This window comes from Syngnathus floridae, chromosome 22, assembly GCF_059516105.1.
Source record: "Syngnathus floridae isolate MCC-2025c chromosome 22, RoL_Sflo_1.0, whole genome shotgun sequence".
Lineage (NCBI taxonomy): Eukaryota > Metazoa > Chordata > Actinopteri > Syngnathiformes > Syngnathidae > Syngnathus > Syngnathus floridae.
The window spans coordinates 5,916,354-5,927,280 of NC_142434.1; the positions used below are offsets into that span (position 1 = coordinate 5,916,354).

The following is a 10,927-nucleotide window of genomic DNA, read 5'->3' on the forward strand; positions in this document are numbered from 1 at the left end:
ATGGGTAGCTCTCTTGTGGGTTACTAATAATAAACAAAAGACCAACATGTAGACGCAGGTGTTAACAACGCCGGCGTTGCAATGTAGTAGTAGTGCAATAGTAGTGTAATTTATGCTCAGCCTTTTATTTTTTTGGCTATGACTTGGGGGAATTTGAAGATGCAAACGCAAGATGATGCCAGCAAAACTATTATACAGTATCATTTTTCAAAAAAAAAGGCTCCAAGTTTATTATTGCCCAGGGCAAGTCTGCTAGCTTAATGCTAACACACAATGTGAAATGTCTCAGACAAGCTAAAGAAAGTAGCATTTATGTTGCAATGGCGCAGCAACACAGATTGACAGACAATGTAACAGCACTCATTCTTTATCCTCTGCAATGAACAGATCATATGGCAGTTTACTGATCAGTTGCTACGGTCTGTTATATTTATATATTGTACTGCCACCTGGTGGCCTGGAGTTGCACAGTTAATTAATTACGATTCACAAACGTTTGTTTTTATTTTGCGTTCAAGAAAACACAACAAAAGTAGATTGCTTTAATTAAAAGTAAAGTAAATTGTTTTGGTTTGAGGGCTGGAACAGGCTATAGACATGTCCATTTATTTATTTTCACAAGGTAAGATACAAATGTTTCGAGTTTCAAGCATGGTAATGCGGAAAAATAGACACAAAAATAAACTTTCATTTTCTCTTCTCTCCACTTTAGGCAGTACTACGAGATGCTATACAACACGGCTGATGAGCTGCTCCACCTAGTGGTGGACCAGGGCGTGCGCTACACGGAACTGGAGTACATCAACGCCCTGACGCTGCTCCACCGGAGCCAAACAGGCGTGGGCGACCTGAGCACCCAGAACACTCGACTCCAGCGTCTGAAGGAGATCGTTTGCGAACAAGCCGCCATCAAGCAGGCCACCAAGGACAAGAAGATTACGACTGTGTGATCAGACGCCAAACTTGGGGCTCATCTCATTTTCTTATTACACACAAACTGCTGCTTTCATCAACCCGAGTCATGCTGCCTGTAATGGTCATATTATAAAGCACGTGAACCCAACTGGTCCCTTAAAGTTCCATAGAGTGGACAATGGTTTTGTGTATAGTGGTGCCTTTAGAATTATATTCAGTATCTCAAATCATATTTCCCCATTGAAATGAATAGAAACTGGATACTTCTGTCCCTACGACTACATTTGAAATTGCCTTCCTCTATCAGTTTCTGTAAACTAGAATCCTGGAACATAAACTTCTCCGTCAAGCAGCCCTCCCTCTGTTTTAGTTCATTAACTTGGGAGAGGAGTACTTAACAAGAGGAGCCGGAGGAAGAGGGCTTTGTCAATACCTCAGTGGCCCACCACAATCTATCATATTGACACTTTGGTCCAATGGGAAAACAGCTGCAGGTTCCCCTTGGGCAGGTTTGACGAAACTTGGCGTAAACCCTTAAAAAGCTGCTTCTTGCTGCAATTCAATACATGAGAAACTTGAACAGAATGTTAAGTAACAGACTGTGTTACTGTCACACTAAAACATGTCAAATGCTCAATTCTTTTTGCTTTTTATTCATTTTTCATGCTTAATTTCCTCACATTTTTATATATCAATGTATAAATGCAGATTAGATACACAAATTGGACCATTCCTATTTGTCACCTGCTTACACACAATAAACATTTAAATATTTTCTGTATGGTATTTTGATTTATTTACATTGAACACTTTTAAACACAAAATAATTATGTGAAATATTTATATCAACATCGTTAGTTATTAAAATACAACGCATTTTGACATGTTATTTTGTTAATCCTTTAATGATTGCGTCACTACGTCACGTGATTACCCACGGGTGCCCCTGATTACCTCATCTGGTAAGGTGGTCAACGCCAAACGATGTGTGTTGCAGATGCGTCCATACCACTCTTCTAACATATTATTTGGTTTCGTCGTCGGTTCCAACTTGACAGGTAATAAAACCTCTTCTTTTTGCTATTACTCTTCATTCTGAAGTTTTAAATTGTTCGCGACTATTTGGGTATGCGTTCATTTCACAATGGTGTTAGATATCGAAAAACTACATTACCCACAATCCCTTACGCCACGCAACTATACGTTGCTGGGCGACACCGCCAAAAGCCTTGGTGTGCTAATTGCTAGACAGCTAGCTCCATTACGTCACAACGACGGCGTCCGAGTCCGTTGTCTAGTGTCATTTTTTGACGACTTTTCGTCATTTATTAATTTGAATAACCAACCAATAGTTAAGCTGACCGCCTTGAGAAAAGACGACCAGATGTGTGGACATGACAGAAATTGTAAGTGTGACTGTAAGTGAAAAAACTTGCCGTGTCCCTGCTGTATTTGTGTAAGTCACATTTGTTCCCAGGTAAATGTGATATCTTTTGAGGTAATAACATTAGATATGGCATAATTTACAGATAATGCAAGTTAATGCTCCTTAAGTAAGTTGTAAGACAAATTATTATTATTTTATTAGTATTATTAGTATCATGTCACTCTTTAAAAATTGTCCATTTAAAATAACATTATTACAAGCGAGATGGCACACTGCAGTTGTTGCACAAATGTGGTTCTTAGATCTGTTCACAGGACTTTGTTTTAAGTGCCGGGTTGGTGGCTAGCAGCCTGGCCCGCCTTGGACGCTTCGACACTGGACTACAGCACCCATACCACCACGTCGCACTTCCCGTAAGATGCATTTCTACAGCTTATAAACGCTAAATAAAAAATATTCACGTTTTTTTCAACCCCCACTTTGTTTACCAGGGTCACAGGCTCAGGGACATCTCAGTTTTGTGTGAGTATGTTCACCTGCAAAACCTGGACCTGTCAAACAATGGAATTACAGGTACATAATGCATAAAAAATACATAATATCTGAATATTGTTGTAGGTCTTTTTGTATCTCTATATTTTTTTCCATCTTCTAGATCTATCATGCGTGAGCCACATGCCCTTCCTCGTCATCCTGGATGTCTCTCACAATGAAATCTCGGATTTCTTTGGCTTCGAGCCTCCGAAGAACCTAAAGGTACCGGCAAGCAGGACCTTGAGCTGACAGCAGAAGACAAAATTTGACTGGTGGCTGCGTTATTCCCCATGACGGGCCCGCATGCCATCTGCCGTCACTCCAAACCTGCTTAAAAGGCTTTAGACGCCCTTGAATGCTCAGCTAATTGAATATCCTGGTGGAATTAGTCAATTTTTTTCCCGCTGTTTTTACAGGAGGTCAACTACTCCTACAACAATTTGACAGAAATGAAGGACATGTCGGACTACGAGGCACTCGTCAAGCTAGATCTGGACCGTATCCTTCTAATATGCAAAAAGAGTAAGACGTATGCATGTTTAGTTGACGCAGCGCCCTTGACTCACTGCAATTCAGACAACCGCCTGAAGCAGATCCACGGTTTGGAAAAGTGCCGCAAATTGAGCTATCTCAGCGCGGCACACAACATCATCGCCAGCGTCTGTGGTCTGGACGATGTGCCGCTTAAAGACCTCAACCTGGTCAGTCCGCTGTACAAACAGCCCAAGATGTGCTATTTACTTTATTGAAAGTTTAGTATGTACTAAATGGAAATAGAAATGCAAAAAATTGCCTTCACGTCAAAGCCCTAATTTCACCCAGAGGCGAATTGAAAGCTATACTGATTAGTTTTTGTTTGTGTGTGTCTTGACATGGAAAGAGAATTTCATGAATGAGTCCAACGTAAAAAAATTACAATTAATTGTGAAAGATTATCATTAATAATATTAATGAGTAGCAAGAGTGAAACAAAACAATTGGTATGCCTCACTGTAATTTGTAGGATTTTGCACGAAAAGTAATTTTTTAATTTCAATTACATTCACATAGATTACTGCTAAAAATTTAAATGATGTTCAGCTAACTCAATCTGATTTCAAGAGCACTTGGAAAAACAAGCACACGTGAAAGAATGTGCTTAAAATAATTTAAATTAACCTTTAGAAAACAGAACAGCAGTAACAGTTTAATGTGAATAAAATAAGGGTTCAAGAATTGTGCCGTGAGGGACACCAAGCAATAAAAATTGCTTCCTCTCTTTTGTCTTTTGGATTTATCCAGCTTTCCACATTAACTGAAACCTTGCCCTCGTCCCCCGTACCACCCTTTCCCTGACACGTTGCCTCCACGAACAGCCAAACTCGTCCCGCAGCACATCTCGCCCTCTCCCGACAAGCGAGAGCCGCCCTCTGCCAGGCCTCCTGCTCGACGAGCGCTTGCCAGGCAACGAGATAATGACTTTAGTCAAAGTGTGTAAACTAGCCCGTGAAGGTTTGGCTTTGTGCTGAATGAGCACCTTGCCAGCTGTCGGCTTGCCTCATCTGTCGGAATTTAGATGGCGTGGAACCCTGCGGAGCGACCGAATCTCACCTCTAATTTGAACTACGGGGATTCATGGAATGCATTTGTGCTCTGTTAAATGTCTTCTCCATCTGTGTCCAGAGGGGGAACCAGTTGCAAAGCACGGAAGGTCTGGAGAACCTAAAGAGGATACAAACTCTGGATCTGTCCGTGAACTACATCAGCAGTCTCGCCGGTCTCACCAACCTGCACCTGCTGGGCTCTATCAACATGGAAAGAAATCAGGTGTTTGTGCACCACCGTAAATGAAACGCCAGTGCACACTTTGACATTAACTACCTTTTCTGAAAACATAGATTCTCGAAGTAGAGGAGTGTAAGCACATTCGAAATCTTCTCCTGCTGAGGGAATTGAATCTTTTGAAGAACCCTGTACAGGTAACGTAAAAAGTCGCCACAAAATATCTGCCTTTGCAAAGTTTTGACTTTCAAAGAGGTACTTATGTAACAATATGTTATGCTGTGTGTTAGGAGCAGCCCGACTACAGGTTGTCGGTGGTCTTCCTCATTCAGCATCTGACCACGTTGGACCAAGAGAAAGTCACTGTTGAAGAGAAGGTTTGCCATAAATGCAATTTATATGTGCAGTAGGATGTCGCACTATGTTTGGCATAAGACCACCCTCTAGTGGTATGTTGAGGAATTACTTAATTAAATGTTTTAACTCCGTGATGGTATGTGTGATTCAGTTGGATTTTACTTTGAATTACAAGCAAGCTGACTGTGGTGCAATTTTTATTGATTAGTACTGAATGATTTTGAAAAATAATCAAATGCATTTGAGATTTTGTGTCCTCAATATTGCGAATATCATTTAATACGGGGTTTTTTTGGGTCAAAAAATCTACAGTAAATGCAATTTTTTTAAACTCAATTGATCCTAAGCTGTTGTGTTCTTTTACACCAAATTGTAGCATTTGCCATTTGAAGATTGCAGTTTACTACATTGCCATACCGATACTGGGTATCGATGCTGATACAAGCCTTATTTGAAGGTATCGGTTCTTGTGTAAGCTGCCGATACTAGCCACAGATACTTACATATTCAAATAAAATATGTAGTACAAATAGAATATGTTATACTACTGAGGTATTGGCACTTAGTATTGGTAAGTACTCAAAGAATCAGTACTCATACCAATATCGGTCTGAAAAAAAAGGCATATCAAACATTCCTAGTTCAGCCCTAGTATTTATTTTATTTTTTTTTACATTTGGTGTACCGATTAAATGTAAATGTTTCACTGCAGGTGTTGTCCATCAATAAGTACGACCCGCCTATGGATGTGGTGGCATCCAGAGATCACATGACCCAGCTGATGTATCAGCTGATGCAGCCTCAGCACCTCTATGACACGTCGGTATCCTCGTCTTTTCAAAGTTTTCACCGCTTCATTTCCTTCTGCGTCCTTGCAAGCGAACCCATTGTTGCACCGTCGCTCATCATGTCTGACATATCTTTTCCAAAACTAGCCACGTTTTTCTTTTTTTCCAACAGCACCTTTTGGGGTTTTTTGTTATCTCTTCGCTCAGACAATGAAAAAAGATGAGTTCATTCATCAGTTGCGGACAGATAATTCACCCGGAATTGTTACTACAGTGGAAAAAAAACCCACATCCATCTTATCTGCCTTTTCACATTTTGTTTGTCTATGCAGCATTCTACCCAATGATGACGCTCCGTATCCGATGCTAGTTCTGGTCGGCCCGCAAAGTTGTGGGAAAAGAGAGATGGCCCATCGCCTTTGCGAGGACTTTGGAGACTTCTTAGCACAGGGGTCAGTGTCTTACATTAACGGAAAGATTCTTCAAATAAGATTACAATATCAGAGTTTGTCTTTGCGACTGTTCATTTTAAGATGCGCATGCAAGCCCAAATAATTCAAATCTGAGTTTCTTGACCACATTCCACTGCCAAAGGGGTCTTGTCCTGAGACTTAACCCCGCTGTCAGTCTGGTATTCCTCATCATAAATTCTTCTCTTCAATAGGCATCTGCATTTTTTTCCCCCCGTTTCATGCAGGATCAGCCACACCACCAGGGAGCCCTACTCCGGCGAGGAAAACGGCAGGGACTACCATTTCATCAGCGAGGAAGAGTTCGACCTACTTGTGCAAAGGGTGCGTCTGTTGGGCTTTATGTCGTGATGATAGAAGTTCTCTTTGGAATGAATACTTGTCATTGAAGAGTTGAAATTTGCATTTAGTGGTGAAAATCAGCGTCATCTGGTGGTAAAATATAAAACTGTCCATACCTTATTGTCCTAACTGGACCAACTGTCCCATTATAGGGGGCTTTTCTACAGACTGTCCAGTACGGCGGCCACAAGTACGGCCTGAGCAGGGACGCCGTTGAAGAGGTCGCCCGGGAAGGGCTGGCGTGCTGTGTTCAAATGGAGCTGGAGGTGAGTGGATGATGGTAACAAAAGCTTCACGATATACCTTCAAAAACCTTGATATATGTATCCACTCTTTTATTCATTGGTATCAGTACTCACTCATTTGTAGTTGAGTGACATTGACTGTCGTCTGTCACCATCACAGGGCGTGCTGAGTCTGAAGAAGAGCACCTTTGAACCCCGCTACGTTCTTCTCATCCCCACCGTGGCGGAGAACTACAAGGCCATGCTGAGAAGTCGAAAGTTCTACACGGACGCCCAGATGGACGCGGCCTTGTCTCGCATTGAGCTGTACGACAATTTCAACAGAGAGCGGCCCGGCTTCTTCGACAGCATCATTCGTTGCGGTATGCCTCCGAGCTGTCTTTTCGCTATTAGCGTCAACGCTGAGGAGGATACCGTACGGGTTTGCTCGCAAGAGACATTTTTATTCCTGTCCCAACGAGACAAACCACCCCCTCTTGTCACTGATAAGGCCTTAGATAAATGAACGCGCCTCACTAAAATCCATACAGCACAATTTCATTCCCATTACCGCTTTGTATTAAGGCTACGGCGGCACCGTCAAACAGTTTTAGCCGCTTTCTTAATGAGACCAACACATGGGGAGGGCAGCACACTCATCACTTTTACGCGCCGCTGACGTCCCCATAGCTTTTGCTTTCATTGTCGCTCGATGGGAGGTACAGCAGCTGCCTTGGTGAGCATATTTTGTGCGTGCTTGCAGACAACTGGGACAGAGCCTACCAGATGCTGGAGCGGGTCGTGAAGAACTACCTGTTTTATGAGGACCAGGAAGAAGAGCAAGGGCTGGGCAAGTATGGGGGCGGTGGGATAATTATGTTTAATTGATATTGAAATCACAATTAATAATCACAGTTATTCACTGATTTCAAAACCAAAATTAATTTTTTGAACAACCACTACATTTGGTGCACCAGCCTTCAAAAATATTTTCCTGCCTCAGGTGAGGGTAATAAAAAAGAGAAACCGCCCACAGAGGAGCTAAGGTCAGACTCATCCACTTCGACCCGCAACTCCTCAGAGCCCCTCTACAGAAACTATTGCACCCAGGCCCAGCAACAGCTCACCTCCCACAAGACTCCTACTGTGAGTTCCTATGGAAAATTACCCGGGCGACAAAGTCTCTTGTCTGCCAATCATCAGCACTGTGTTTTTTTTGTCTGTGTCTCCTCTGTAGGAACTGGCTTCCATCCGCAGGCGGGAGGAGCCAGTGAGAGAGGCAGTCATGGGGAAGAGTCCGGGGGTCTACAGTTGGCTCATCAGAAGGTTCATTTTGAAGCAGCACACACTTGACTGCACTTTCTCTCATGCCTAATTCTGAGTGGAGACCCTCTCCCGCCCCTGCCAGGAGGCCAAATTGGCTTGATTGGCCCACTTGTCCTAACTACTTTTTGATGGTTTGTTTGGACTTCCTCTTTGACCTTGACAGTGAAGTGGCCCGCCGATGAAACCAGCAGCGAGGCTAATTTGATGGGCTTGTTGTAGTGTTTCCACTCAGCGCAACCCCTTAGCTCCTCTAAAACTACAAAATGAACACACATGCAACAAATAATACAGGTGCCAAGACCAGTAAAGATACAGTCGGGCCTTGAGATACAAGTTTAGTGAGTCCACTATCATATTTACTTCATTTAATATATATTAATAAAACTACTCATAACGTGCAAAAATTACATTGTATACCCGGCCACCAGGGGGCAGTATAATAGTCATGAAGAAGACTTTCACATCTACTATGAGTGACTCCATAAGCTGCAATGCTAATTATATTTTTTTACGGAGGATAAAAATATGCCTGATTGGTGAATTGTATGTCTACATGTGTTGATGCACCATTTGTGTAGAAACGGTTAATCGACAACTAATCAAATTATTTTTGATAACTGATTGTTTTAGAGTGTCTCAAAAGTAAAAAAATACACCATTATAACTTTTTCTCGCGATAAGCTGATTTTTGTCTGCAAAAAAAAAAGAATTGCAATAATTCCTGCTGCAATGAACAAGGTTGTAACCTAAATGTAAAAAAATGTATTGTCTCAGCCCCAATGTAATTACGATTACGTATTTTCTTCTCTATGCCCCTGTGGCCTCATCTTCACACACGCACACAGAGTTGCCGTCATTAAGTTTGAATGTTACTCAGTGCCGCAGTATTTGTGTAGAGGATTCCTAACGTGTCTTCTTGTCTGCACTCATCTAAGCTGGGATGTGTCCCAGCTTGTGTGTGTCTCCTTCACGTATTGTCACACCGCGCATCATGTAACTGTCGATTTATTGAGTCCCAGAGGCCATCATTTTTGTTTCCAAGCAACAAAACAAAGTGGCGTTTAAGGCTCTTAGACTCCTTTCATCTGGGAATCTACTATAACTTCCACTTGTCATCTCTTTTTTTTTTTTTCTTGTCCTCAACAGCGCAGATGAATCTCCGGGACACTCAGCAGATACGATCAAAGGTTGTTCCACCGAGAGCCCTTTTTCATATCGCGAGTGAATTTATATCTTATTTCTCATCTTCACGCTGTCATTTATAGGTGACAAGCAGCCGCACCAAGCACCGACTGGCATCACGCCCCTTACTGACAGACGTCCGGGATCCAGCGCCAAGCCTGTCCTGCCTCCCATCCCGCCTGGACGGAAGATACCGCAAGCCAACAGCCCGCGGCCGTCGCCGAGCCGCCGACACGTCCAAGCCAGCACGCAAGGATAGCGTTGAGTTTTTATTTTTTTACCCCCCCATCATTTTTAATTGGTCATCAAGGCTCACGTTGCCCTTTGGCCTCATGTTTCAAATTAGGGATCGGGTTTCAAAGTGTAAACAATGAGGCACACCTGGCCATCCATCACTGTCCGTCTTGCTCCAGAGGCAGCAGATGTTGCAGTGCCGTCATAATTCTTTGGCAGATATTGTCTCCGTGACAGACCCCCCCGAGGTCTAACCTACTTACGCTGCAGTCGGCACCGCTTTCTACAAAGTCAGTGTCGACAATTAGTGGCCTTTTATATACGGGCCATTTAAGTCTGTACAAACCTTGTACTGTCACTCCCCGGTGGGCCTTTTTTTAATGTGTGTCAATGGACAAAAAAACGCTGGAAGAACAACAGAGAAAGGACAAGAACATAAACCAAGGATATGACTACAATCTAATAGTGACTCACAAATCATCCAGACATAAAATACATATTTGAATTATGACTTAACAGTTTTTCTCCAGCACAGCACTACCTGCTGGATCTGGTGAGGCACTGGACAATTTGCTATTAAATGAATATTTTGCTAAGATGATGGAAGTCAGGTCAAGTTTATTTGTTCGCCCCCCTCTCAAGAGAAGCGACACGAAGTGAGTATCGCATAAACATTTTTCTAAGGTAATTGATCAGTTCTTGTTTTCACCACTAGTGATGGGAAAATGAACCTTCAAGAAGATTCATGAACCACTTGTTGCCTCTCCATGGCACACTCTGCTTACCATTAGGCTGAAAGCCCTTTCAATGCCATCTGGAGGACTCCAAAAATACAAGTAGCTCATGACGCAAATGTGAATCTTCATTTTCCCATCATAACTATTGACAAAACCGTGTGCACAATATTTATAGCTTGCAATCATGTGTAATATGATCCCGAGCTTCTTGCTTACAAACCTGAATAAACCCTGCAAATAGACTGAAATATATTTTACAAGTACAGCCTTTTAGTATTGTCAATGATGTAGCTACGCTGAGCAAATATTGGCACCGTGAATCTCGTAGCGATAGTGACAGCGCGGAGGCATTGACTGCTGCATGATGTGGCGCAATGCTCAGTCGCCATGGCAACAGCTCTCCTCCCTCTCCTTCCCAGTGCGCATGGACGTATAACTCCTCGTCCCTGCGGACACATTCATTCGCTGCCAGATTCATTGGCTGTCGACTGGCTGGAAACAAAAAGTTTCAGTTTTAATTAGTTTGGCGCAGTGTGTGTGTCGCCGCGTCATCCATCTATCTGTGTCGCCGCCTCCACCTACACCGGCGCCACCCTCTCCGCTGCTCTCCCTCGTCTCTATCGTCCTCCTCCACGCGCCCCGCTGGCTCTCCAGTGTAATTAAGGCCAGC

The 10,927-nt window shown here is 42.9% G+C and overlaps 2 protein-coding genes across 5 annotated transcripts in view; both read left to right on the forward strand.

The window, feature by feature from the left end:
* Positions 1 to 1,696, forward strand: part of exoc4 (exocyst complex component 4) — a 56,879-nt gene extending 55,183 nt beyond the window's left edge. Inside the window, exon 20 of the mRNA XM_088366599.1 lies at positions 713 to 1,696. Within this exon, the coding sequence (XP_088222725.1) occupies positions 713 to 950 (238 nt within the window). The 3' untranslated portion in view covers positions 951 to 1,696. The remainder of the gene's footprint in view (positions 1 to 712) is intronic.
* Positions 1,697 to 1,840: 144 nt separating this feature from the next.
* On the forward strand, positions 1,841 to 10,118 carry lrguk (leucine-rich repeats and guanylate kinase domain containing). 4 transcript variants are annotated; one of them, XM_088366602.1, is made up of 19 exons: positions 1,841 to 1,973; positions 2,605 to 2,715; positions 2,794 to 2,875; positions 2,958 to 3,058; positions 3,253 to 3,334; positions 3,413 to 3,537; positions 4,499 to 4,642; positions 4,714 to 4,794; positions 4,888 to 4,974; positions 5,667 to 5,773; positions 6,075 to 6,194; positions 6,440 to 6,536; positions 6,707 to 6,820; positions 6,960 to 7,161; positions 7,542 to 7,628; positions 7,782 to 7,924; positions 8,016 to 8,104; positions 9,251 to 9,291; positions 9,370 to 10,118. In XM_088366602.1, the coding sequence occupies exons 4-19, from the start codon at positions 2,978 to 2,980 to the stop codon at positions 9,543 to 9,545; spliced, it is 1,776 nt and encodes a 591-aa protein (XP_088222728.1). In that variant the 5' UTR covers positions 1,841 to 1,973; positions 2,605 to 2,715; positions 2,794 to 2,875; positions 2,958 to 2,977; the 3' UTR covers positions 9,546 to 10,118. The 4 variants fall into 4 exon arrangements, with proteins under 4 accessions (XP_088222728.1, XP_088222726.1, XP_088222727.1 ...); XM_088366600.1 differs by lacking the exon at positions 1,841 to 1,973 and adding an exon at positions 2,137 to 2,333; XM_088366601.1 differs by lacking the exon at positions 1,841 to 1,973 and adding an exon at positions 2,138 to 2,321.
* Positions 10,119 to 10,927: the final 809 nt, after the last annotated feature.

Coding starts and splice junctions, on each gene's coding strand:
- lrguk (XM_088366600.1), top strand. CDS start 2,310: ATGACAGAAATTGTAAGTGTGACT. Junction 2,334..2,604: donor CAGAAATTGTAAGTGTGACT/GTAAGTGAAAAA, acceptor TGTGGTTCTTAG/ATCTGTTCACAGGACTTTGT. Junction 3,335..3,412: donor CGTCAAGCTAGATCTGGACC/GTATCCTTCTAA, acceptor ACTGCAATTCAG/ACAACCGCCTGAAGCAGATC.